This window comes from Neolamprologus multifasciatus, chromosome 6 (assembly GCF_963576455.1).
Source record: "Neolamprologus multifasciatus chromosome 6, fNeoMul1.2, whole genome shotgun sequence".
NCBI classification, from domain to species: domain Eukaryota; kingdom Metazoa; phylum Chordata; class Actinopteri; order Cichliformes; family Cichlidae; genus Neolamprologus; species Neolamprologus multifasciatus.
In genome coordinates, this window is record NC_140444.1 from 1,536,205 (window position 1) to 1,564,049 (window position 27,845).

The following is a 27,845-nucleotide window of genomic DNA, read 5'->3' on the forward strand; positions in this document are numbered from 1 at the left end:
TCTTGAGCACCTTCAGTGGCAGATGGAAGTCTCTAAATCTTCTGAGGAAGAAGAGACGCTGACGGGTTTTCTTAACCAGGGTGTTGATGTGGCAGGACCATGACAGGTCCTGAGTGATGTGGACACCCAGGTATCGGAAACTGTCCACTCTCTCCACTGGCGTGGCACTGATGATGAGGGGTTTGTAATTCCTCGCCTGCTTTGTGGTGAAGTCCACGATCAGCTCCTTAGTCTTGCTGATGTTTAGGAGGAGGTTATTCTCCTAGCACCAGGTCTCCAGGTTCCTAATCTCCTCCAGGTAGGCCGTCTTGCTGTTATGATCTTTGGAATTGTCTTTCTAAAGCTGGGATACCCTGAAATTAGTAGGTTGATGGTTTAATTTAATCTTACTTCCGTCACTATCACAGACAGACGAGAATCTCTTAGTCTGTTCATTTATAGGTTTAGTCTGTGTTGTGTTGGGCTCTTGAATAAAAACTCCTGCTCAAGCGATAACTTGGAGCAATAATTATTTTAACCTCCTAGGACCTGGAGTCCACATATGTGGACATCACATTTTGGGTTATTTAGACCAAAATACTCAATTACTAAATACTCAAATACTCAAACACCTTCTTTTACACTATACTATAATATATATAGTATATATAATATACTATAATACTATGTAATCTGTAATGGAATACATTTTAAAAGTAACCTTCCCAACACTGTTGATAGTTACACACATTGATTAATATGAGGTAATTAAAAATGTTTTTCCTCAAAAAGCTCAGACTCAGTTCACATAGTAAAGCTGATGTATAAACACACAGTTTAGCAAATCATCTTCCTGTTTCTCGCGACAATGAGCGACAGCAGACGAGTAACACTAACGTGTGTAACACTCAGCGTTGGCCAAGTTACTTGAAAATAGGAAATAGTTACTAATTACTGATTACAATCCAATTACTTTACTGATTACTTATTTTGAAAAGTAATTAGTTGCTTCATTACTTAGTATTTTTTTAAAACATGATACACAACCTGAATATGTAACGAAACAACAGACATTTTTTCTGCTTAATCATCAAATGAAAAAATCTCTTTTTAAATTTGTTTTATTAGTTTTAATCTTTAACTTTATGCACATTGCATTTGGCAAAAATGATATTATATGCAACAGTCTTTGACTTGAAGAAATGTGTTTAACATTTAAACCTATTTCCTGCATATTCTAGCATATAAAATAAAATCATGTTTTGTATATACATGAGGTTTCTGGGCGTGCAAATCTCTGATGATCTCTCCTGGACTGCAAATACCACGGCGGTGGTAAAAAAGGCCCAGCAGCGTCTCCATTTTTTGAGAGTGCTCAGGAGGAACAACCTGGAGGAGAGGCTGCTGGTGACATTCTATAGAGCCACCATAGAGAGCATCCTAACGTACGGCATAACAACATGGTATGCAGGGTGCTCAGTTGCAGACAGGAAAGGACTGCAGAGGGTCATCAACACAGCCCAGAAGATCACTGGCTGCCCTCTGCCCAGCCTGGAGGCCATTGCAAACTCCCGATACCTCAGCAGAGCTGGCAATATCATTAAGGACTACTCTCACCCCAGTAATCAACTGTTCGAACTATTACCGTCAGGTCGACGGTACAGGTCACATAAAACCAGGACAAACAGATTCAGGGATAGCTTCTTTCCCAGAGCTGTCACCGTAGTAAATGAGCACAAAACTATTAAACCTGCTTAACTATACTTGCCATTGTCACTATACTATGCTGCTATTCATACTATCATTATATTATGCTGCTATCCTGTATATATTGTACTTATTTATTGTCTGAGTACTATGGTTGTTTTATTGTACTTTTTATATTTTACATTTATATTTATTTTGCATTTTGCACCAAGGGAGTGGCACTCCAATTTCGTTGTACTTTGTACAATGACAATAAAGGCTATTCTATTCTATTCTATTCTATTTAAACTCACTCTTTCAAATAGATGCAAAAAATAATTAAAATATCAAAAATAATAAATAAAAAAAATCTGGCTCCAATCAGCCCAAATATCAAAGAGAAATGAAAAATGCTGCTGGTGAAGAGTTCAGGTCTCAGGAGGTTAAAAGGACAAGAATGTTCAACCTGTGTTAAGAGTGTAAAAGAAGGTGTTTATGAAAATACCAAAGTTTATGTTTCCTGACAAGCCGGGTCTGTACTGGAAAAATATCATGCAGCTGCGTTTTTTTTCTTTGAAGAGCAAAAGAATGAACCAACCTAACTTCAGTCAGGGGGATGTGGTGTAATCTACACTGATGTACATGCATGCGCCACTAGGCGGCAGTACTTACCCACTAAACAGGAAATGGGTTGGCATGTAAACAGCCACGAGAAAACTGTATTAACCTCCTAAGACCCGAACTCTTCCACAGCAGCATTTTTAATTTCTCTTTGATATTTGGGCTGATTGGAGCCCGATGAATGTAAAAACAAAGAATTAGCAGATTTTGTTTTTACCTGATTTTTGTTTCTAAGAAAGAAGACGGCCGTAGTGATCGATGTAGCGACAGCAGCATCAGGAAGAAGGAACACGAGAAGCTGGAGAAATACCAAGGGCTCAGAGAAGAGCTGGAGAAGATGTGGAGGGTGAAGGTATCGGTGGTCCCCGTGGTAATCGGAGCACTAGGCGCGGTGACTCCCAAGCTAGGCGAGTGGCTCCAGCAGATCCCGGGAACAACATCGGAGATCTCTGTCCAGAAGAGCGCAGTCCTGGGAGCAGCAATCAAATGGTTTGTGACATGACCCATAAACTTTGGTCATTGGTTTGATGTTCATGTGATTCTGTTTATTCTGTTTCAATAACTCTGCTGTTTCCACAGGATCCTTTTGAGTGATTGGATTGTAATTGGCTGGATCTCCACACCGCTGGCTGGAGAAGGTTATCATGTTGGCTTTAAAATGTGGGAGCCAACAGTTTGTATGACCAGCGTTTCTGTGGAGTGACCCATGGATAGAAAACCTGCAGCATCTTTACCTCAAACTTCATATTCAATCATAGAAACAGAAGATTCAACATCAAGCTTTAAAAGAAGGACAGACCAGATCCAAGCTGTGACATGTTTTAATGCAGTTTATTAAGCTTTAATCAGAGACAGCACCAGAGGCTATAAATGGATTACACTCGCTCCACACACACTGTTTGTGTTTCAGTTCACACAATCAGAGGCGCCGACAGTATCGTGGACGAGAATGACCAGAGTGCACGATGGCAGCTGTGATTTCAGGAGCACATGTTAATCTTGCTGTGACCAACACACATTTAAAAGTTTATCATTGATGCAGGAAAACGATGCAAAGCACGGATTACATTTTCTGTTTTTCTTTTTCCCTCTCTGGTTAATTCTGATGATTTTCTCTCATCACTCCTCCTCTCTGGATGTTCCCCTTCTGCTTCTTCTTGCTCTGATTCTGTTTCTTTCCTCTTTCCTGACTTTTCCCAACATCAGATAGTTTGCTGTCAGGTTGCTTACCATCTGAAACACATTGATCTGTAACACCACCATTGGTATTGCAGCTAAAACACTTAATTTTTTGCTGCCTGTAGCATCGGAATATGTGCTGAAGACCATTTGATATTTTATCTTTGTCCTTTGTCCCTTCTTCTGCGATTGCCTTCCCAAGCCTGTCAAGTGATCCACGCAGGTTATTCTCAGGTATGGGCTCACCATCACGAGGTCTAAATACATCTGAAAACACGACAACATACTTCTTCCAGTTCATTATCTGTTGTATGTTACTGAGAATATTCCAATTACTGCCTGGGTTGGTACATCTCTGATCACATGGGGAGGCACGGACGTAGAAAACCATCAGATCATTTTTTGTTTTTTGTTCTTTTTTATCTAAAGTGTTGACATCCTGCAGGGTTCGAAACTCTGCATGATCAGCTCTGCCATCCTGCATTGTAATTTTATCACACAACTTAACTTCAGCCCATGTCATCTGCTTTCTACGACATTTCTGCAAAACATCCTTCCACTGTACACGAGCATTAGGACACTGAGTTAGAACATTGGGCCATCTCAGGACTGTGGCTGCCACCACTCTGTTACCTATGTACACGTCACAGTTTAGAATCGTCTTCCTCACTTTTTTACCATCATCATCAGTGACTTTGCTCAGATCAAACTTGTTGTCTTTATTGAGTGGGACGCTCACGGCCACACTGAACATGGGGGGAATTCTGTCAAAGCAAACAGAGAATATTCACCTGTAAAACATTTTATTTATAACGTGAAGACTAAAGTATTCAGAGTGTTAAACCAGCCAAAGTGAGTTCAGTCACATTTTGCTCAGGAAATCAGTCTTTTTTGATTAAAATCTTTCGTTTGTTTTGAAAGTGTAACAGTAACACATCTTCATGCAGCTCAAGCATCAGGTAAGGAAATCCACAAAAAGTTGATTCTGTTCATCTGGATGTTTATAAGGTTGGAAACCTGCAGTCAGCTGACACTGAAGAAGTCAGCTGGATGAACAGAATCAACGTTTGGGATGAAGTGTTCTACCACCTGCACCTCACCTGTTTTTGGCTGTGTTTGTGTGTTTATGCTCCTGCTTCAATAATCAACACTTGTTTTATTGATCTATAAAGTCTGCATGATACATTGACAGGTTGTGGTTAAAGACAGTTTCATGTTTGTGTCACTAACACCCAGCGTGTCAGAGCTAAAGAACATAACAGAAACTATTATTGTCAATAACAGTGAGTTTGTAATGATGCATTTGTTCTGTCAGTCTCTGCTTCTACGTGTAGTTCTGATGATCTCAGCTTCTGTTACTATAAAGCACACTGTAAGTTCTGTGCTGCAGATTAAAGTGACCTTTGTTACTGACCTGTTGTTGTTTCCACCATTGTAGTTTGGTGTGTACCTGCCAAAAGACACACACAGGTTCTGATGTTGATTTCATTTGGAAAGATTTACATGAAACCACAACAATGTTGGTTTGTTTCACTGAGAGTTTGTGAAACGACAGATGGGCTGATCTGTGTTAGAGTCCAGTGTGATACAGTTTTAATATCATATTTGTCACATGTTACTCTGTATGCTCACAGTGTTTTTGTTAAAAACAGCTGCTGTAAACATCATCATCATGTTCAGTTTTTCTTCTGCATTTCACAGAAACTTCACTCACCTGTTCAGAATGTCTTGTACAATTGGTGCGAGCTGGTTTGGGTCAACAACAGTCTCACCGTTTCTAACAGTCATCAAAACAAGGACGGCTACAGAAACCCAGTAAGGAGCAGCCATCTGAGTGGGTTTAACAAGGATGGAAAAATTAGATGAGTGAATATATAACAGCGTCCAAATATCTGCAGATTATTCTCCAAAACTCACCGTCATTCACCAGATTAACAGCTCTGCTCTTTCAGGAGGTGTTTGTCTAAAAATTCATTTTAAAGTGTCTTTAATAAAAAACAACGTCTGTCTGTTTTCTATGTTTACTGTCGTTAAATTTACTCATCACTTTGAGATGATGAAAAAAAACATTCTCTCTGTAGTTTATTCTGAATTCTAATTTAAACCTTTGTTACCTGCAGTGGTGGAGAAAGGTCTGAGTGATGCTGGAGGCTCTGTTCAGGACGAGATGCTGCTGCAGTGGATGCAGCTACAAGGAGAAGACGCCTTTAAAGAGGGCAGGCTGGTGATGGCCAAACCCTCTGAATGGCTTCATGCCCTTATTTGAACAAGTCTTTAAGCCATGGGTGTAGGAGGAACACACACAGAGACTGACAGCCTCATGTCACTCAAAGCAGCACAGCTTTAAAGCTTAACACAGTTTAACACGCTCACCCCAACACTCACCCTGCTCTCGGTTATTTGTCTCAAATGAAAGCAGAGGTTTCTGAAAACAAACAGGAAGCAGATGAGCGAAGGCCTTGTGATCATATATCTGTTGCGGCAGCCTCAGTTGTGCGAGCTGTAACCTGCTTAGTCATTACCAGATGAAGATGAAGACTTCTGCTTGGTGGATGACTAGTTCTTCTGGTCATTTTGCATCTTGAAATAGAGAAAAACAACAAGTTATGACTGAGATTTGATTAGTGTGACTAGTTTTTCATAAAACTGTCATGATGCTGTTACAGACTCAATCTGATAAACCAAACAGGGTCAGAATAATCATCGTTATGGAGTGAAAAACGTTTGAGTCCTGTCTCACTGACACAGATATTTATGGATCAATGTTTTATTTTTTGCAACGTTCATGCTTTTTTGGAAGGAGTTCATTGTTATGTCTTTATTTTTTTAATACATAAAACAATCCTTAAGTCATAATTCAACTGGAAACATTTCTTTAGGAAACCAGGAACGTGTCGGCCACAGACTCCTTTGTTGAACTTGGTCTATTGGAACCTGCAGTGTAAACTCAGTTGTTCTAAAACTTGCTCACATTTTTAACAAACTAGTAAAATTTGATTTATTTTTTACAACAGCCACAAAAACTTTAACTCATCATTGTGACGCGAGTGATGACTATAGATATTTGATCAAAAGCAGAAACAACAGTTCACCTCAAAAGAAGAAGTTTGAAGTGTTACTTTAAAAAACTTAAGAAGTGCACTAAAGAAACTCACCAACACTTAGTGATTGATAGTCAGTGTTGGGGAGTAACGGAATACATGTACCGCCGTTACGTATTTAAAATACAAAATATGAGTAACTGTATTCCGTTACAGTTACCGTTTAAAAAGGTGGTATTTAGAATACAGTTACTTTGTTGAAATAAATGGATTACACGGCGGTACTTCCCTGTTTCATATTGTGGCGGGTCAGGACTGTTTGGGTTTTATGCTAGAATATGCAGGAAATAGGTTTAAATGTTAAACACATTTCTTCAAGTCAAAGACTATTGCATATAATATCATTTTTGCCAAATGCAATGTGCATAAAGTTAAAGATTAAAACTAATAAAACAATTTTAAAAAGAGATTTTTTTTATTTGATTACATTTCATTTGATGATTAAGCAGAAAAAATGTCTGTTGCTTCGTTACATATTCAGGTTGTGTATCATGTTTTTAAAAAATACTAAGTAATGAAGCAACTAATTACTTTTCAAAATAAGTAATCAGTAAAGTAATTGGATTGCTTTCTTGGAGAAGTAATCAGTAATTAGTAACTATTTCCTATTTTCAACTAACTTGGCCAACACTGAGTGTTACACACGTTAGTGTTACTCGTCTGCTGTCGCTCATTGTCACCTGGAAACAGGAAGATGATTTGCTAAACTGTGTGTTTATACATCAGCTTTACTATGTGAACTGAGTCTGAGCTTTTTGAGGAAAAACATTTTTAATTACCTCATATTAATCAATGTGTGTAACTATCAACAGTGTTGGGAAGGTTACTTTTAAAATGTATTCCATTACAGATTACAGAATACATGCCCCAAAATGTATTCTGTAACGTATTCCATTACGTTACTCAATGAGAGTAACGTATTCTGAATACTTTGGATTACTTAATATATTATCATGCTGTTTACAACTACATGAATGTACTATTGCTGTGATTTATTACTGTTACTGAAGGTCCGCGGCTCCGAACCGTAGTAAAGGGACCTCTGGCTAATACGGTGAGTTCTGTGTCGGCTCGTAGCTGAAAACTAGCTTTACTTTGTTGTCTGGGTCAACTTTGCTAGCAGAGACAGAGAGAGGCGTTGAAAGGCTGCTCCAACAGAACTTATTGTTTCAGAGGAAAACACGAACACGGTGTACAGTCGAGTCTTAATAGCTTACTTACAGCTGGGCTCGTCAGGCTCTCTTCTTGGCTGCAGTGGTTATTATTATATTTACATGCTTCCAGCTCCCGTTTCTGCTCGATGACAGCTCGTACTTTTCCTTTTTCTCCCTCCCTCGCTCACAGACACATAACGTGTATGGCAGTCCATTCTCCCTGCAGCACGGACTACACTGCCCATGATGCTACATTCTTTAGAGCTATACCTGTAGCATTCTGCCTATTAGCTTAGCACAACAACAACTGCGCTCTCTCACCCAGGAAACACGCAGAGAGAGAGAGCGTAACCCTGTAACCATGGCAACCGTGACGCTGCCTGGAACAACAGAACGTAGCTGTCAAACAAAACCCAAACAGTCCTGACCCGCCACAATATGAAACAGGGAAGTACCGCCGTGTAATCCATTTATTTCAACAAAGTAACTGTATTCTAAATACCACCTTTTTAAACGGTAACTGTAACGGAATACAGTTACTCATATTTTGTATTTTAAATACGTAACGGCGGTACATGTATTCCGTTACTCCCCAACACTGACTATCAATCACTAAGTGTTGGTGAGTTTCTTTAGTGCACTTCAAACTTCTTCTTTTGAGGTGAACTGTTGTTTCTGCTTTATGGTCAAATATCTATAGTCATCACTGATGAGTTAAAGTTTTTGTGGCTGTTGTAAAAAATAAATCAAATTTTACTAGTTTGTTAAAAATGTGAGCAAGTTTTAGAACAACTGAGTTTACACTGCAGGTTCCAATAGACCAAGTTCAACAAAGGAGTCTGTGGCCGACACGTTCCTGGTTTCCTAAAGAAATGTTTCCAGTTGAACTATGACTTGAAGATTGTTTTATGTATTAAAAAAATAAAGACATAACAATGAACTCCTTCCAAAAAAGCATGAACGTTGCAAAAAATAAAACATTGATCCATAAATATCTGTGTCAGTGAGACAGGACTCAAACGTTTTTCACTCCATAGTGATGATTATTCTGACCCTGTTTGGTTTATCAGATTGAGTCTGTAACAGCATCATGACAGTTTTATGAAAAACTAGTCATACTAATCAAATCTCAGTCATAACTTGTTGTTTTTCTCTATTTCAAGATGCAAAATGACCAGAAGAACTAGTCATCCACCAAGCAGAAGTCTTCATCTTCATCTGGTAATGACTAAGCAGGTTACAGCTCGCACAACTGAGGCTGCCGCAACAGATATATGATCACAAGGCCTTCGCTCATCTGCTTCCTGCTTGTTGTCAGAAACCTCTGCTTTCATTTGAGACAAATAACCGAGAGCAGGGTGAGTGTTGGGGTGAGAGTGTTAAAGTGTGTTAAGCTTTAAAGCTGTGCTGCTTTGAGTGACATGAGGCTGTCAGTCTCTGTGTGTCTTCCTCCTACACCCATGGCTTAAAGACTTGTTCAAATAAGGGCATGAAGCCATTCAGAGGGTTTGGCCATCACCAGCCTGCCCTCTTTAAAGGCGTCTTCTCCTTGTAGCTGCATCCACTGCAGCAGCATCTCGTCCTGAACAGAGCCTCCAGCATCACTCAGACCTTTCTCCACCACTGCAGGTAACAAAGGTTTAAATTAGAATTCAGAATAAACAACAGAGAGAATGTTTTTTTCATCAAATTCAGTGAAAATCTGCACTGAAAAAATGTTCAGACTGAGACCAAACTCATGTCTGTGAAACTGAGCCTAAAACTCTTATTTAGTCCTGACATCCTGCAAACTGTGAAAGGTTTTTGTTTTTTTATTAAAGACACTTTCAAATGAATTTTTAGACAAACACCTCCTGAAAGAGCAGAGCTGTTAATCTGGTGAATGACGGTGAGTTTTGGAGAATAATCTGCAGATATTTGGACGCTGTTATATATTCACTCATCTAATTTTTCCATCCTTGTTAAACCCACTCAGATGGCTGCTCCTTACTGGGTTTCTGTAGCCGTCCTTGTTTTGATGACTGTTAGAAACGGTGAGACTGTTGTTGACCCAAACCAGCTCGCACCAATTGTACAAGACATTCTGAACAGGTGAGTGAAGTTTCTGTGAAATGCAGAAGAAAAACTGAACATGATGATGATGATGATGTTTACAGCAGCTGTTTTTAACAAAGAAACTGTAGCGAGGTGTGAAAAAGAATACAGAGTAACATGTGACAAATATGCTATTAAAACTGTATCACACTGTGTTGAGCAGTGCAGTGTCAACTCGAAGGGAAAATATTGTTTACTTCTCTGGAAACACATACTCAGTACATCCTGTTAGAACGTCCTCCTGTCCGGTCATGCGTTACCTGCATGGGAGGAGCGTCATCCCAGCAGTTGACAACAGAAATAATCTATCAGTTGAGAACGTAGTCGGAGAGTAACGCTGCTGCAGGCAAGTTATGGATGCATGATCAGTGAAAGAGATGTTTATTTTATTTCTTATTTGTACTAATTTCAGAACCACATCCCTACACAGCAGCTCCAGTGTGTGTTCAGTGTGGGCCAGTTATAAATAAAGTTCTTCAATACTGTGACATCATTCATGGTCCAGCATCTCTCACGTTAAATAATAAAGAGAAGACCATACAAGAGCATGAGCAGAAACAGATAAAACGAAAAGATTATCATAACAACATTACAGGATGGCATAAACAGAATTGTACCCAATTTAGCTTAAATCTCTCATTTGTGGGTCAACATCACCCTCTAGTGGACACAATTGCTCACTCAAATGCTGCTATGGTTACGGGTGCACACTCTGATTGGCTGATGGATTGTTTGTATTGTCATGCTCCTTCCATGCAGGTAACGCCTGACCGGGCAGGGGGACTTTTTTTTTTTTTAACTTTATTTAACAAACAATGAGTATACAACATACGAACAGATGAAGTATACAAAACAACAGAACATGAACACATAAAGCCAGGGGTAAAAGAAAAAGGTAACAATTATAAGAATACACGCAAAAATTCACATACATATATTGTTTTAGAGCCTTTTTGTTGGTGGATTCTGATATTGATTGTATGTACATTTCCACATCCTTAAAAAAATGACAGAAATATGGTGTTTTGTTAGTAAACTTACATTTATGGATAAAAAGTTTAGCTAAAAGTATTAACAAATTTATCATAAAAAAACATTTATCATACTTCTTGGGGAACTTAAAGAAACAGAATAAAACATTTTCCCATCGTAAAGAAAACTCCCTTAAAATATGGACAATAACAAACCTGCTAAATTCCTTCCAGAGTCTCTGTGTAGAAGAACAGTACCAAAAAAGATGTGTCACAGTTTCTGGATGATCCCCACAGAATGTACAATTAGTATTTATGTCCCTTTTAAATTTTACCATGTAGTGACTGGCTGGATAACATTTATGTAGAATTTTAAATGAGACTTCTTTCACCTTATTTACAATCAGATATTTATGGGGGATCATCCAGACTGTGTTCCACTTGATATCTGGAACATATCGGTTCCAATAAGATATTATATATGGGAGAGAGACGATATCTTCTTGGAATAAACTACGTATTCTCTTATTGCTGTTACCAAGTTCCTGTGAAAAGCAGATTTTTCCTATTGGTGACTCAGCTGGATCAGGGAGAGTGACTGAGGTAGATATTGAGCTGTCAGTGTTTTTATATAACATTAAAGTCCCTGAGGGTACGGCACCAAGCACCATTGAGAATTCCTGAACACTGATTGGAAAATTATATAGTGCAATAAAGTCGTTGTAAGTAAGTAGTTGTCCCACTTTATTAACCAGCTGAGCCACCAATAGGATCCCATTTTGGACCCAAGTTTCCAGGAAAAGTGATTTATTTTTATATAAAATATCTCTGTTGTTCCAGATAAGGTATTTGTGAGGTGAGAAGTTGTGTTTATAAATGAGGGTCCACGCTAAGAGGACCTGCTTATGGAAGGATGAAAGCTTTACAGGGAGTTTCTCAACACTGTAATTACAATTTAAAATAAAATTAAAGCCACCAAAACGAGAGAAAATATGATATGGTATAAAGTTCCAGATAGAGGTAGGGTTTTTAAGAAAATGTTTAGCCCAATTAATTTTGAAAGTGTTATTTAAAGTAGAAAAGTCTAAGACGTTAAGCCCACCTGATTCGTACTTATTCATCACAACAGTTTTTCTAATATAATGCGTACAGTTTTTCCATATAAAATCAAAGAGCATACGGTCAATATCTTTACTAATTTTCTTATCCAGATGTAAGGAGAGAGCAGCATATGTTAATCGGGATATCCCTTCAGCTTTAGTAATTAACACTCTACCTTTCAACGACAAGTCCCTTTGCAGCCACTGGTTGAACTTTTTTAGGGTTTTCTGTATAATTGGAGTGAAGTTTGAAAAGCATCTTGATTTTTGGTCTTTGGATATTAACAGTCCCAAGTATGTGACTTCTTGTTTAACAGAGATATTACAGATAGTATTTGCAGGGCAGTCTTTAATTGCTAGTAACTCACACTTTTTTAGATTTAGGCATAAACCAGAGGCCTCAGAGAAATCCCTAATCACAGTAAGAGCTGGAGGGATTTGGTTTGCATTCTTCAAGAAGAGTGTGGTGTCATCGGCTAACTGGCTGATGACAAGCTCCTTATCGGCTATGGTGATTCCTTGTACAACACTGTTTGAAATATTAGTTGCAAGAATTTGTGTACAAAGTAAAAATAAATATGGTGAAATAGGACATCCTTGGCGAATACCACGTTTCAGGTCAAATCTCGGGGTGGAGCCGTTAATCATTTTAATAGAACTATTGCCATTTGTGTATAAGGTTTTGACAGCTTTACAGAAAAACTCTCCAAAGCCAAATTTTTCCAAAGAGTGGAAAATAAATTGATGTTCAATTGTATCAAAAGCCTTATAAAAATCCAGGAAGAGAATGAAGCTATTGTCAGGTACCAAATCAGAGTAATCAAGTAAATCCAAAACCAGTCTAATGTTATTAGAAATGTGTCTGTTTCAGGCAGGGGGACTTGTCACTACCCGATCCGTAACGGAAACCCGATCGGTACCCCGCATGCGCAAATCTTACGTCACTTCCTCTCTTTGCCAACATTGCAACATTCAATATATTTGAATGATTCGGTTAGCGCCCAGTTAGCTCTTAGCATTTCTCAGCAGCTCTGCCTCCTTTTCGACTACCGGGACATTTAAACAATGGATAATCCGTATACAAACAAATTCACGCTTTTCTCCTCAACAGAGAGCGTCCCCCGATTGAACAACAGCGCCATAAAATAAGAAGAATGGCGCCTAATTACAGAGTTAATAATACAGACTTTGTAATATCTCACGTGTAGATTCATCAGCCAGATGAAGTGTTTACTGGCAATTGACAGTGATAGCGGACATCATCATCACTATTCCAACAATCCTCTCCACACAGACAAGCATAAACACACTCGATTATCACTAAATCAAATTTAACACACGTTTGTAATGACGCCAATTCAGTTTACAATAGGGTTCATTCGCTCAGTCAGCAGGTGGCAGTATCCTCGAACACTGCGGAGTAAACTGCCATTAAACGAACAGAAGAAGAAGAAAACCCCTGCACATGCGCGGTACGGATCGGGTAGACCCGATTTGTACGGTCCGACTTTGCACATGCGCAGTAAGGATCGGGGAGTCCTGATCCGTAACTATCTTTTTATTTTTCGTTTTTGTCTACATTATATTGAAATGCTTCATTATTGGAAATATGTTATGAGATACTTATTATTCTTAACATCTTAACAGATACTCTGACCTGTAACTATCGTAAAACGCTTCGACCGGAAGTAGACACCTTCGCGCATGCGGGGTACAGATCGGGTTTCCGGTACGGATCGGGTAGTGACAGTGGCTGTATCCCAATTCAGGGTCTGCAGCCTTAAAGGCCGCATTTTAAGGCTGATTACGTCACAGCGACGCGACGAAGGCTGTCCCAATTCAAAGGCTGCTCGAAATGCGGCCCTCAAATGCGTCCTTCATTTCCCTGAATTTTAAGGACGTGGCGGTGTAGACTTCGTGGCCCAACATATCCCAGAATGCATAGCGCGGCGGTGGGTGTGGATAATTTTGCCGAAAAAAAACGGCGGATGAGGGGCGCCTGAATAGTAAACTTTAAGTAAGTACTGAATATTATGTCACTTATTTATGTGCAAATGTTTAATAACGAAGAACATTAAAACATTACTGTTGGCCACATGTCGGCAAAGTTATGTGACATTAGTGACGTTTGTACTAACTTGGTTTTAAAGCCTTTACTTTAAAATATACGCCGTTCAATAGCTGAGCTTAATCAGAGAATGATCAAAGCTCATGTAGAAACAAACAAACAAATGAACAAAAGATTTTCTCCTTCATTTCTGTCAAACAAAGCTGTATGAAACGTTTCCAGCTGTTAGTATCATGGTTGCTAGGCAACCTGGGCAGCGCAACGGAGGCTAGACCGTCCCATTTCACAAGCCTCGCACTTCCGGCCTTAGCGGTCTTTAAGTACGCGGCCCTTGAGGATCGTTGAGGCTGCAGACCCTGAATTGCGATACAGCCAGTGGCTGTGTCCCATTTCAGGGTCTGCACGCTTGAAGTACGCGCACTACGTGTACTACGTACGGTGCGTACTATAAGTACGAGAAGTGCGGAAGTGAGAGGCTTGTGAAATGGGACGGTATGTGCTTCGTCGCGCTGTTCAGGTTGCCTAGCAACCATGATACTAACCGCGAGAAACGTTTCATACAGCTTTGTGTGACAGAAATGAAGGAGAAAATTGTTTTGTTGGTCATTCATTTTTGTCATGACATCACTTTGATTAGTTGAGTATCTGAAGCTGAGACCACAGGACTGTAAAACATGATTCAAGGGCTTCATTTCTGTACTGAACAGTCACTTAAGATTAGCTAGTAAATAACAATTAGTTAATGTTGTTCATGAGACTAAAGTCATCTCACTATGGTAATGTAAATATAATATGGCCAATATTATAGTATTGTCAGATTATTATGATATATATATATATATATATATATATATATACATATATATATACAGTGGGGCAAAAAAGTATTTAGTCAGCCACCGATTGTGCAAGTTCCCCCACTTAAAATGATGACAGAGGTCAGTAATTTGCACCAGAGGTACACTTCAACTGTGAGAGACAGAATGTGAAAAAAAAATCCATGAATTCACATGGTAGGATTTGTAAAGAATTTATTCGTAAATCAGGGTGGAAAATAAGTATTTGGTCAATAACAAAAATACAACTCAATACTTTGTAACATAACCTTTGTTGGCAATAACAGAGGTCAAACGTTTACTATAGGTCTTTACCAGGTTTGCACACACAGTAGCTGGTATTTTGGCCCATTCCTCCATGCAGATCTTCTCAAGAGCAGTGATGTTTTGGGGCTGTCGCCGAGCAACACGGACTTTCAACTCCCGCCACAGATTTTCTATGGGGTTGAGGTCTGGAGACTGGCTAGGCCACTCCAGGACTTTCAAATGCTTCTTACGGAGCCACTCCTTTGTTGCCCGGGCGGTGTGTTTTGGATCATTGTCATGTTGGAAGACCCAGCCTCGTTTCATCTTCAAAGTTCTCACTGATGGAAGGAGGTTTTGGCTCAAAATCTCACGATACTTGGCCCCATTCATTCTGTCCTTAACACGGATCAGTCGTCCTGTCCCCTTGGCAGAAAAACAGCCCCATAGCATGATGTTTCCACCCCCATGCTTCACAGTAGGTATGGTGTTCTTGGGATGCAACTCAGTATTCTTCTTCCTCCAAACACGACGAGTTGAGTTTATACCAAAAAGTTCTACTTTGGTTTCATCTGACCACATGACATTCTCCCAATCCTCTGCTGTATCATCCATGTGCTCTCTGGCAAACTTCAGACGGGCCTGGACATGCACTGGCTTCAGCAGCGGAACACGTCTGGCACTGCGGGATTTGATTCCCTGCCGTTGTAGTGTGTTACTGATGGTGACCTTTGTTACTTTGGTCCCAGCTCTCTGCAGGTCATTCACCAGGTCCCCCCGTGTGGTTCTGGGATCTTTGCTCACCGTTCTCATGATCATTTTGACCCCACGGGATGAGATCTTGCGTGGAGCCCCAGATCGAGGGAGATTATCAGTGGTCTTGTATGTCTTCCATTTTCTGATGATTGCTCCCACAGTTGATTTTTTCACACCAAGCTGCTTGCCTATTGTAGATTCACTCTTCCCAGTCTGGTGCAGGTCTACAATTCTTTTCCTGGTGTCCTTCGAAAGCTCTTTGGTCTTGGCCATGGCGGAGTTTGGAGTCTGACTGGTTGAGGCTGTGGACAGGTGTCTTTTATACAGATGATGAGGTCAAACAGGTGCCATTCATACAGGTAACGAGTGGGGGACAGAAAAGCTTCTTACAGAAGACGTTACAGGTCTGTGAGAGCCAGGGATTTTCCTTGTTTGAGGTGACCAAATACTTATTTTCCACCCTGATTTACGAATAAATTCTTTACAAATCCTACCATGTGAATTCATGGATTTTTTTTTCACATTCTGTCTCTCACAGTTGAAGTGTACCTCTGGTGCAAATTACTGACCTCTGTCATCATTTTAAGTGGGGGCACTTGCACAATCGGTGGCTGACTAAATACTTTTTTGCCCCACTGTATATATCTCACATATATCTCACTGACTTTCAGCTTGTTGTGTTTGTGGATATATGACTGACTTTAATTATCCATTAAATCATCAGATTCTCTGTAAGATTAAGGTCGACTATATGTATATTTAGAAGTAGAGGCTTTAAAACCAAGTAAACGCTGAAAGTACAAACATCACTAGTGTCACACAACTTTGCCACATGTGGCCAACAGCAATGTTTTAATGTTCTTCGTTATTAAACATTCGCACATGAATAAGTGACGTCATGTTCAGTACTTACTTTTGACAGTTCACTCTTGGCCGCTCCCTTCTGCCGTATTTTGCGGCAAAATTATCCACACCCACCGCAGCACTATGAATTGTGGGATATATGGGACCACGAAGCGTGCACCGGACCACGCTTGATATTTGGGGAAATCGACGGCGCATTTGGAGTATGCATTTGAAGTACACTTCGAATTGGGACAGCTGTTGTCGCGTGGCGGTGACGTAATCGCACTTGAAATGCGTACTTCAAGCATGCAGACCCTGAATTGGGACACAGCGTGTCACTACCCGATCCGTACCGGAAACCTCTTCTTAACGCATCCTTTCTTTCAAGGCTGCCATTCCTGTGACCGCTCGCTTACTTGATCAGTGGTGTGATGTCACAGCATACGTTCATTCACAGTGGAACTGCTCCCCCTTGTGGTGACGACTAACATACTGCGTCCCAGTTAAACAACAATAATGCACTCCAACACGTTTCAAAACTTGAGTACATATCTCAACACACTGGACTCTAACACAGATCAGCCCATCTGTGCTTTCTCAAACTCTCAGTGAGACAAACCAACATTGTTGTGGTTTCATGTAAATCTTTCCAAATGGAATCAACATCAGAACCTGTGTGTGTGTCTTTTGGCAGGTACACACCAAACTACAATGGTGCAAACAACAACAGGTCAGTAACAAAGGTCACTTTAATCTGCAGCACAGTACTTACAGTGTGCTTTTAGAAGCAGAGACTGAAAGAACAAATGCATCATTACAAACTCACTGTTATTTATAACTGGATGTTTAAGTTGTTCTCAATTTCAGGGCTTAAAAAAATCCAAAAAAAAGAAATTGACTGATTTCCTGAGCAAAATGTGACTGAACTCACTTTGGCTGGTTTAACACTCTGCATACTTTAATCTGCACATTAGAAAGAAAATGTTTTACAGATGAATATCCTCTGTTTGCTTTGATAGAGATCCCCCCATGTTCAGTGTGGCCGTGAGCGTCCCACTCAATAAAGACAAGTTTGATATGAGCAAAGTCACTGATGATGATGGTGAAGCTGTGAGGACGAAGATTCTAAACTGTGACGTATACATAGGTAACAGAGTGGTGGCAGCCACAGTGCTGAAATGGCCCAATGTTTTCTATCAGTGTCCTAATAAACTTGTAGATTGGCCTGTCCCAAAAAAATGTAAGGGAAAGGAGATAAAGACATGGGCTGATATTGACAAATTTTGTGATGAAGAATATATTAAAAAAAATCTGAATCCTCAGGCTGTTCATGCTGAGTCCCGAACCCTGGACTATTTCAAAGAAAATGACAAAATTAGGAAAAACTCCAAAGATGATCTGATGGTTTTCTACGTCCGTGCCTCCCCATGTGATCAGACATGTACCAACCCAGGCAACGATCGGAATATTCTCAGTAAAATACAACAGATAAGGAACTGGAAGAAGTATGTTGTTGTGTTTTCAGATGTATTTAGACCTGATGATAATAATAATAATAATGATCGTGTGAATGAACTGCGTGGATCACTTGAGAGGCTTGCGTACGCAATCGCAGAAGAAGGGACAAAGGACAAAGATAAAATATCAAATGGTCTTCAGCATATATTCCGATGCTACAGGCAGCAAAAAATGGATCCAATTAAGTGTCTTATCTGCAATACCAATGGTGCTGTTGCACAGAAATGTGTTTCAAATGTTTAGCAACCAAGGGGAGAAAGAGAATAAGACCAAGAGGAAGAGTAACACGCAGAGAGGAGGATCCATCCATGTCTAACTTTTAAATGTGTGTTGGTCACAGCAAGATCAACATGTGCTCCTGAAATCACAGCTGCCATCGTGCACTCTGGTCATTCTAGTCCACGATACTGTCGGCGCCTCTGATTGTGTGAACTGAAACACAAACAGTGTGTGTGGAGCGAGTGTAATCCATTTATAGCCTCTGGTGCTGTCTCTGATTAAAGCTTAATAAACTGCATTAAAACATGTCACAGCTTGGATCTGGTCTGTCCTTCTTTTAAAGCTTGATGTTGAATCTTCTGTTTCTATGATTGAATATGAAGTTTGAGGTAAAGATGCTGCAGGTTTTCTATTCATGGGTCACTCCACAGAAACGCTGGTCATACAAACTGTCGGCTCCCAAATTTTAAAGCCAACATGATAACCTTCTCCAGCCAGCGGTGTGGAGATCCAGCCAATTACAATCCAATCACTCAAAAAGATCCTGTGGAAACAGCAGAGTTATTGAAACAGAATAAACAGAATCACATGAACACCAAACCAATGACCAAAGTTTATGGGTCATGTCACAAACCATTTGATTGCTGTTCCCAGGACTGCGCTCTTCTGGACAGAGATCTCTGATGTTGTTCCCGGGATCTGCTGGAGCCGCTCGCCTAGTTTGGGAGTCACCGCACCGAATGGTCCGATTACCACAATAATACTGTATGCTGTAATCGTACTGGGCAATTAGTGATACAAAACAACTGTTTTATCCTGTGAATAAAAGTGTATGTTTTTGTCAATGTACCATGGTAATAACAGAAGCGAAACGCAATATTGTGTCAGGACAATTCACTATTTATGCACAATAAACAAAGGAGCATAGCACGACTATTTCTGTTCAGCGCCAGACTTGCTTGTAACGTTATTTGTAACCTATATCACCAATTATGTTATGAAAAATGACGTATTAACTACAACAGAAGACTGACCTTTGTGGAAATGCTTGGAGCAGACTAACCTGTGAGCTGGATGTTCTGGGACGTTATATTTGGTCTTTGAATGGCTGCAATCCAGCCATCCGTCGCCTCTTTGTTACTTCGGAAACATGGCTCGAATAATTTCTCTTCAGCGACGTAATCCGATAACAACCGATCTCTTTACCCGTCGGCTTCCCGTGGCTGTCATGCGACCGGCTATTGCAGTTAATAATACAACAGCTTCTTGACATTTTTGTGTTTCTTTTTATCGCTGTGTGACTGATTTCAATTGAAAGCCTGCGTGCGCTTTCAGTTCGCGGCATCTGTGCAGCTGATCGGAGACGCTTTGTTTGTGTCTGCAAACAAATATTAATCGGATTTCTTCGGGAGTTTCCGCCCAGCTTTGGTGAGTCGAGCTGAAAACTCTTAACGCAAACATGAAAATTCAGTTTAGGAAGTTTCAGGGGAGAAGGGAATGTTTGGTGAAAAGTTCCAGGTGTTTGCGCTTCTGTTCTGAGGCTCTGCGTGCAAAGCGCCACGTGATTCACGCAGCAGTAAACTGCTTTGTGATCTTAAACAGGAGCGTTTTAAAAGTTTCATTTCAGCCTGTTTGTTTTGCTCCCTCCTCTTTGGCCATGAGCGCACGAATAAACTACGCGATCAAATATTTAAAACGTTATACCCCCGAAAACAAAGACTTCTCTGAGGAATCTAAAACAATGCGATGTTTTCAGTTTTGTTTTATGTGTGGAAAGTACTAAAAACAAAAATGGAAACCTTAGAATCCGTTTCTGAGTCACGTGTCTGATGCTTTATGTTGTTTACATGCTAAAGTAGAAAAAACACCAATTTTGTCCTGTTGTTAAAAGACTAAAATGTGTTAATATTGAACCCACAAATGCATCAAAGGTGGACGAATAGCAAACCTGAACAACACCTGGCAGAAACTAAGGTAAAACAGTCCACAGTGGAATTTATCCATGATTTAAACTTTCAATCCTTTAATTGTCCCACAAGGACAATTGTAATTGGTTGTAACAGCAGCCAGAAACCACATATACAAACAAACAGTACACAGTGTAGTGAAGTAGATTCAATTCAATTCAATTCAATTTTATTTATATAGCGCCAAATCACAACAAATGTCGCCTCAAGGCGCTTCATAGATACAGAGAAAAACCCAACAATCATATGACCCCCTATGAGCAGCACTTTGGCGACAGTGGGAAGGAAAAACTCCCTTTTAACAGGAAGAAACCTCCGGCAGAACCAGGCTCAGGGAGGGGCGGGGCCATCTGCTGCGACCGGTTGGGGTGAGAGATTCTGGGGTAGGATTTTACATGATGTCCACAAACGCACCACTAACATCCACACCTTCCCAGTTGATAATTAGCAGGCTTATAAGGAACAACTGGGCTTCACTACCAGGAGGAGGCATTTGGCAGTTAAGCGCTGCAGATCTCTCAAGAAAAGCCACTGAGTTTAGTATTGCCCTTTAGAGAGTGGTAAGTGGGACCCTTGTGTTCATCATAACGTGGCATATAGTAGAGGTGGGAATCACCATACATCCCACGATACGATATTATTGCAATTTTTTTTTAAATATTTTGCGATATTCAGATTCTGTACATAAAGGTAAACTTTATCAATATTCATTTTCTCTAATATCAAAGTCTCACACTCAGTCTTTCTCTCATTTCAGTTTGATTGTTGACAAACTGAACGGTTTGTATTACAGTCTAGTCCAACTTAACTGAATCAACCATCTGGTACAATTATAGCTATTCTGAACTATGCAGTTTATGAAAACTATGCAGCCCCTTCAGCAACTGAAGAATTTGAAAGTAAATTAAAACAAAATATCATTTTACATTAAATAAAAAAGTTTTAAACTTAATTAAAATAAAACATGTCTTAAATTAAAATAAGTAAACTGTCATGTTTATTAAACACATTTGGACAGTGAAGGAATGTCAGGATTCTTGCTCAGAAAAAGGATCAACATGCTCTGAAGTCAGAGCACAAAAACCTTTTTGTAACAAAATATCGATTTCTGCTGTCCCTGTATCCATACATTATTAGCAACAAAATATCACCATGCTACACAGTATCCATTTTCCCCCCACCCCTAACAAACAGAGTACTGTACAGTTATTAAATTAAATAAAAAATAAGTACAGATAAGAGGCAAACCAGGTTGTAGTGCGTGAAGTTATAATGGTGAAACAGCGCTGAGATGCTAATGTTGCACAGGAGAGGGAACAAACAGAGCAGAGACGGAAGAAAATAAATTACAGCAGAAATCAACAGAGTTCAGAGCACACAGGATGTGTTATTCTGCACTGGATAACCAGCGTCTTTCCTTTCTGTTCTCAGTGTCCAAACATGGCTGCTGCCGCCTGTCTGCTGACTGAAGATCAGTTTCTCTGCGCCATCTGTCTGGATGTGTTCACCGATCCGGTCAGCACGCCGTGTGGACACAACTTCTGCAGAAACTGCATCACTGAACCTGTTGACGCCGACGTCCCGTTCCAGTGTCCCCTCTGCATGAATATGTTCTACCCAAAGCCCGAGCTGCAGGTCAACACTCTGATCTCTGAGATGGTCGAAGCCTTCAGACGGGCGGAGCAACGGCCAGGTAGACGGGTGGAGGTTCTCCATGGGGAAGGCTTCAAACTGATGGCGATCGTCTGCATGGTCTGCCTTTCATTACTTTGGGACTGCATGAAATTCAATCTTCTGGAGGAAATGAGTAAAGGAGAGAAACTGGTGAAGATGGAGGCTGAACTCCAGCAGACGATCGAGGAGATGCGACTGAAGATTGAGGAGCTCAAACGCTCAGTGGAGCTCAGTAAAGAGGACGCAGACAGAGAGATGACAGATGGCGTTCAGGTCTTTGCTGCTCTGAAGGAGTATGTCGAGGAGCTCACGGAGGCCATCAGAGAGAAGCAGAGACAAACCGAGCTGCAGGCTGAAGGCTTCATCAGAAAGATGGAGCAGGACATCCGTGAGCTGAAGAAGAGGAAGACGGAGGTGGAGCTGCTCTCTGTGCTTCAGCTGGAGGAGCCGCTCTCTGAGGAGATGAAGGAGAAAGTACCCAAGATGCTCGCCAGGTTCGAGCTGAGGCGGGTCCAGAGCTACGCAGCGGACGTGACGTTTGATCCAGACACAGCGAATCCTTACCTCGTCCTGTCTGATGATGGGAAACGAGTTCACGATAGCGATGTGAGGCAGAAGCTTCCAGACAACCCAGAGAGGTTTTCTTACTGCATCAATGTTTTAGGAGAGCAGAGTTTCTCTTCAGGCAGATTTTACTTTGAGGTTCAGGTTAAAGGAAAGACCGAGTGGACAGTGGGAGTGGCCACAGAGGCGACCAATAGGAAGGCTCAAATCACACCGAGTCCTCGGGACGGTTTCTGGACTGTGAGGCTGAGAGACGGATACGAGTACAAAGCTAAGGCTGACCCTGATGTCGCTCTCTCTCGCCGGTCTGGTCCTGAGAAGGTGGGGGTGTTTGTGGACTACGACGAGGGTCGGGTCTCCTTCTATGACGTAGATGCTGCAGCTTTGATCTACTCCTTTACTGGCTGCTCCTTCACTCAGAAGCTCCACCCGTTCTTCAGTCCTGGTCTGAATGATGATGGTAGAAACTCTGCACCGCTAATCATCACCCCCATTGATTAGACCGGCCCCACAGCACCAGAGTAATGAGGTCAGGGGTTATGAAGGAAGGAAGGCTCAGGGTTGAGTAACCAGCATCATGGGCTCATCCGATCAGAATAAGCAGTCATCTAATCATTCACAGGCTTCTCCTTTTATTCTCAAATCAATAAAGCAAAGAAGGAAAGACACACATGGACCGCCAATGCTGAAAGAAAACAGATTTAAGTTACTCATTACCTTAAATACATAAAATAAAAACCCAAACAGAACCTCACCTCTGCTGCCGCCCCGTGTGGGAGTGAAGAAAGAAATGCAGTCCTTATATAATGTGTGACAGGTGAGTGCAATTAAGGACCAGCACCTCACCTAACTAAACAAGGTGCATCTGGTGAAGTGAGTGGGTGTGTCGTTACAACATCAGGTTTATCCTAAACCACACTGTGAACGTGAAGCTCCTGTTGCTCGGTGCATCCTCTGGTACTCCAGTAAAAGAATACTTGGATTACTTGTGTTTCCTCGAGTTTCTATAAGTAGAATGGAAGCTTTCTGAAGCTTGTGTTGAAAAATGTTCATTACTGGAAGCTTTTCAACTCAGTCCTCTCTGGTGACATCTGGTGGCCAAAGATATGAAGAGCAGCTTGAATCCACAAAGTAAAACCAACTGCTTCATTTGCTCACTCTACAGAGTGGAGTTGTGTCTGATATCGGGCCTCTGTTGTGTTGCTTTGAACGTGTATTTTTGGGGGGTTAAAAAATGTGGTTTATTTGTTTAATAAATAATCTTGAGCAGTAAACTCTCCTTGTTCAACAATGCACCACGGTTTGGTCTTTCTTTGCTTCTGACTTCTTGATGTTGGTAAATACAATAATTGAAAAATACCACATTACATATAATATACATATAATAATGTACAACACATTATGGAGTATGCTTCTGCTGTGAGGTCCTGCCTCCATGCACTTGTGCAAGTGCTAGACGGGTATATTTATAAATAATATTATATTAGGGAAATTTTCCCAGACATATTTTTGACCCGGTGGTAGAATTGATTGTGAAAGGGAAAATGCTTATGAACTTGTAAATTAAAAACATGATGCATTTAGAGTAACCCTTTTTCATTTGTATTTAAGAAGAGAATTTATTCTAGTGTGCGATGGCCGAACCTGTTCCTTTTCATGGAGATAATTTCTCCTGCATTAAGGAAAATCCCTTCACGTGGCACAGAGGAGGCTGGAGTGCAGAGAAACTGGTAGAGATGCAGTTATACAGTCTAACTGAGCCCCACAAACTATCAGCTAAAGAGAATAAATAGATTCAATTGCTGCACATTTGGCAGACTAACATTTTCAGATTAATTAAACAATAAAATATATATTTTTATAACATTACATTAAGAGTTAAGTGGAAGTTTTTCTAAAGTTATTTAATGATATTTATATTATGAAAGCAGATTTTTTGACATTTTAAGTTTTTTCCCATTATCAGATAAAATAAACGCACAAAACAAAAGCAAACAACAAGAACACAAAGCTGGAAAACCCACCCGATTGACCAAAATCAACTCACAATACTGCCACACAACAGAACCTCCTCTCTTCCTCGCTGGCTTCAAATCTCTCAGTGGAAATATCAGCGGTTCGCTATCTGTCACCATCACAACACCACAAATCCAGCGAATGATTCACTTACTTATAAACCATTAAATCAGACACCAAAGCAGTTAGGCTCCAAATGAAGCTTCGGACGTCACTGATTGTGTGACGTGACTCTGGCCAAACGAATCAAGCTTCGACACAGAGCTTTTGAAACAGTGTGTTGATTTTTTTTTTTTGACACACGCACCGAAGCGTCAGCTTCAAGCGGGCCATCACTAGCCTTTAGTTTCACTGCCGTAGGCTCAGGCCGAGTGAAAGCTAAGCAAAGATTATTTGTGAATTATGTAAAGTTACTCTAGAAATGCAGAGCTGATTGGGTCAAACCAACTTTACTTCTTTTGTCTTCTTCTTCACATTAAATCAATAATCTTCCTGTTTATGTCACTGATTTATTTAGAAATGTTATTTCATGATTCATGTTTCCACCCACGCAGGTCACGCTACTGCCAGGAAATAACACCTGACTGATAGCGTTTAGCCTCTGGGAGGTTTAAATGCCACAGATTCATTTTCCCCTGAACGGCACATTTGTTAACAGAGGCCAATAACTCATATTTTTAATACCTGAGCTGTGGGAATGACACTTTACCCTCGTCAGCAGGGCTGGTATTAGAAGCCTGCAGCCTTTCTAGTTTGAAGAGCAGCTGACTCAGCTAAGACCGAAACAGTGACCTGAGATTTTATTTAACTTTATTAACGAGCATCTATCATATCAGAAGATTCCCGTCGGTGAAGAATTCATTCCTCACTCCAGTTTCATTCAGTTTCAGACTTGTTCAAACAACAGAAGTAAAATGGAAAGATTGCAGCAGATGAGCCAAAATATGACAGAAAGCCTTCCAAAAACCTGATTCCTGTCATATTAAAGCTCGTCTGTTCTGCCTTGTTTTATTCTCTGTCAGCGTGGAAGTTCACAAAGTTTCAAACAATGAAATGTGTCTTTGTTAAAGTCGTTGCTGCGAGCTGAGAGCTCGAGCTGCAGGCTGCTGCATCCTGTGATCTGCTTATTAGAAGGAAGTGACTGATGGATGCTGCAGTTTGGAGCCGACTGAAAGGTTCATCAGCATTTCCATGTCAGACTCAGAGAGTCAGCACACTCTTCCCTCCATCATGAAATAAATTCCAGGTATTCCCCCTCAGTGTGGACTGTCACAGCATGTGGAAATGTCCTGTGATAGACTTTTCCATAAGCAGGTGAGTTAGAAGGAGCCCCTCACTGTTAATACACCTGCAGCAGCTCACATCACTGCACGGGGAAACCGGTACTTCCAGTAATGTAAACTGGTTTTCTGTTAGAGTCGATGGGGGAGGATCCTCACAGGTAAAGGCAAACATTTAGAGCTTTTACACAGAGCAGTTTAGATCAGCGGTCTCCAACCTTTTTTGCACCACGGACCGGTTTATGCCCGACAATATTTTCACGGACTGGCCTTTAAGGTGTCGCGGATAAACACAACAAAATAAAACTAGTACCGGTACCGAAAAAAAGAAGATTTATTCATAACACACGTGAAAAGACCCAGGAAGACCGAGTAAAGGATAAAAACGATAACAAAATAACGCTGAAAACCGATAAAAACCCTGAAAACCAGACATTTCACACCTGAGCCTCAACTCTCGCGGCCCGGTACCAAACGACTCACGGACCGGTACCGGTCCGAGGCCCGGGGGTTGGGGACCGCTGCCTTATAGCAACGTGACGCAGCTACGGACGTTCACACTTTCTCTTCACACATGAACCCGTTTTTCTTGTGTTCACAGAACAGCTGGATGTTTATTTAGTTATTTTGATGCAGGAGTTGTCCAAAATATTTTACCCAGTCTGGTGTTTATTCCTCCATCTAGTGGCCGATTAGATTTACTGCAGGACATTTACTCGTTTCCACTCAGACTCGTGTCTGAGGAGAGCAAGAGTCTCGCGCTGGAGTCATTTATGTGAAGGATTTAGTTTCACTCGGTGCTTTTGGGTCTGACAACAGAAAGAAAAGATTTGAAAACCACCTGGTGGGAGGAGTCTTCATCTCTTCATCTCCTCTGTGAGATTCAGTTCGGGTCAGAATCTGGTGTGAACAACATGAAGTGATTCTTCCTGCCCTGTGTCAACACTTCAGGCTGTAGTTGGTGTTTCATGGCACACTTTGGGCCCTCCAGCACCTCCTGAGCATCTCACAGCACCTCAGACGGTTTGTGGAACCTCTCGATGAGTTTGCTGTGCTCAGACGGCCTCCACAGTCCACAGAGGTGTTACGACAGCTTCACATCATTTATATCTGTGTGATGGTATCATGTCAACATGGATCCGAGTGTCAGAGGAATGTTTGCAGCACTCGGTGAGTTTGTGCCACGAAGGACTGAAGAAGCTTTTAAAAGAGGGTCCAACCTGGTACCAGCAAGGTGTACCTAATAAAGTGGCCTACAAGCATATACACAAAAATGAAAAGTGCTGAACATTTCTCATAATTCCTGGTGTGAGCTGGTGGAGATCATGTTGTGAGCTGCGTTTCTCTGCTTCACTGAGAGTAAAGAGAGTCGGGAGGCTTCACTGCAGCTGTAAGGCCCGCTGCACGTGCACGCAAACACGTGCACGAGCACTTATACCGAGAAGTTCTGCGCATGTTTACCTGCTGTGCAGTTTTTAGCGCTTTTTCTGTGCACAAAGTTTCCTGCTGTCATTTTTAATGACGCATTTCAGTGAGTTTGTTTTATTTAATCCGACATAAAAACTTTCAGTCTGTTCGCCACAAACAGGTTTAATCACGGCTGTAAGTCAGTGCATTCGTGTATTTGTGCAGCATGTTGTTGAGCGGCTCTCGCTGCATTAATGCCAGTGTGTAAAACTTTGATTCCCGTTGCCTCCGGCAGGCTGTCAGGCGCTGAAATGAAAGCACGTTTGACTTTGTTGGAACTTGTCGGATGAAGCTGTGAGTCACACAAAGCTATACATAAACTCTCCAGACACACGCACGCATGCACATCGCTCCCCTTCAGCACCTGGACTCCACGTCTTCTTTATTTGTGCTGAGGAGGATGAGACGCGCTGGTTTAGCGCAAACGAGCTGAGAGGTAAAGTAAACCTTCATCTTCATCTGCTTCATTTCAGCGTTTCTCAGGTGAGGCTGAGGCTGGTTCACCT

At 41.0% G+C, this 27,845-nt stretch overlaps 4 protein-coding genes across 14 annotated transcripts in view; 3 read left to right on the forward strand and 1 right to left on the reverse strand.

Moving 5' to 3' along the window:
• Nucleotides 1-18,700, forward strand: part of LOC146516107 (uncharacterized) — a 96,968-nt gene extending 78,268 nt beyond the window's left edge. The window contains exons 1-5 of one of the 3 annotated variants that reach the window (XM_085162072.1): nucleotides 9,236-9,349; nucleotides 9,563-9,608; nucleotides 9,696-9,811; nucleotides 17,329-17,364; nucleotides 17,654-18,699. In XM_085162072.1, coding sequence (XP_085018198.1) covers nucleotides 9,603-9,608; nucleotides 9,696-9,811; nucleotides 17,329-17,364; nucleotides 17,654-18,395 — 900 coding nt within the window. In that variant the 5' untranslated portion in view covers nucleotides 9,236-9,349; nucleotides 9,563-9,602 and the 3' untranslated portion in view covers nucleotides 18,396-18,699. Of the gene's footprint in view, nucleotides 1-9,235; nucleotides 9,350-9,562; nucleotides 9,609-9,695; nucleotides 9,812-17,328; nucleotides 17,365-17,653 lie in introns of those variants that run through there. The other 2 variants (XM_085162073.1, XM_085162071.1) reach the window with 2 other exon arrangements.
• On the reverse strand, nucleotides 2,388-6,086 carry LOC146516111 (uncharacterized). Of its 2 annotated transcripts, XM_085161447.1 has the most exons (5): nucleotides 5,580-6,084; nucleotides 5,383-5,428; nucleotides 5,180-5,295; nucleotides 4,880-4,915; nucleotides 2,388-4,229 (listed from the first exon to the last, which is right to left on the reverse strand). In XM_085161447.1, exons 2-5 carry the CDS (start codon nucleotides 5,386-5,388, stop codon nucleotides 3,383-3,385), a joined length of 1,005 nt encoding a protein of 334 aa, XP_085017573.1. In that variant the 5' UTR covers nucleotides 5,389-5,428; nucleotides 5,580-6,084; the 3' UTR covers nucleotides 2,388-3,382. The 2 variants fall into 2 exon arrangements, with proteins under 2 accessions (XP_085017573.1, XP_085017574.1); XM_085161448.1 differs by lacking the exon at nucleotides 5,383-5,428 and having other exon boundaries at nucleotides 5,580-6,086.
• Nucleotides 18,701-19,141: 441 nt separating the features above from the next.
• On the forward strand, nucleotides 19,142-23,594 carry LOC146516112 (E3 ubiquitin-protein ligase TRIM21-like). The gene is made up of 2 exons (XM_085162059.1): nucleotides 19,142-19,799; nucleotides 21,770-23,594. The coding sequence occupies exon 2, from the start codon at nucleotides 21,779-21,781 to the stop codon at nucleotides 23,075-23,077; it is 1,299 nt and encodes a 432-aa protein (XP_085018185.1). The 5' UTR covers nucleotides 19,142-19,799; nucleotides 21,770-21,778; the 3' UTR covers nucleotides 23,078-23,594.
• A 3,029-nt stretch (nucleotides 23,595-26,623) lies between these two features.
• LOC146516113 (uncharacterized) overlaps nucleotides 26,624-27,845 on the forward strand; it is a 28,821-nt gene continuing 27,599 nt past the window's right edge. For 4 of the 8 annotated variants that reach the window (XM_085161963.1, XM_085161960.1, XM_085161966.1 and 1 more), the window contains exon 1: nucleotides 26,624-27,775. The gene's annotated coding sequence lies outside the window, so the exon portion shown is untranslated. Of the gene's footprint in view, nucleotides 27,823-27,845 lie in introns of all 8 variants that reach the window. The other 4 variants (XM_085161965.1, XM_085161962.1, XM_085161967.1 and 1 more) reach the window with 2 other exon arrangements.

What these genes read in the sequence shown, in the direction of transcription:
- LOC146516112 (XM_085162059.1), top strand. Translation starts at nt 21,779, where the DNA reads ATGGCTGCTGCCGCCTGTCTGCTGACTGAAGATCAGTTTCTCTGCGCC.
- LOC146516111 (XM_085161447.1), bottom strand. An exon ending in GTACAAGACATTCTGAACAG is followed by an intron (nt 4,916 to 5,179) that starts GTGAGTGAAGTT and finishes GTCTTTTGGCAG; the next exon opens with GTACACACCAAACTACAATG. An exon ending in AATGGTGGAAACAACAACAG is followed by an intron (nt 4,230 to 4,879) that starts GTCAGTAACAAA and finishes TTGCTTTGACAG; the next exon opens with AATTCCCCCCATGTTCAGTG.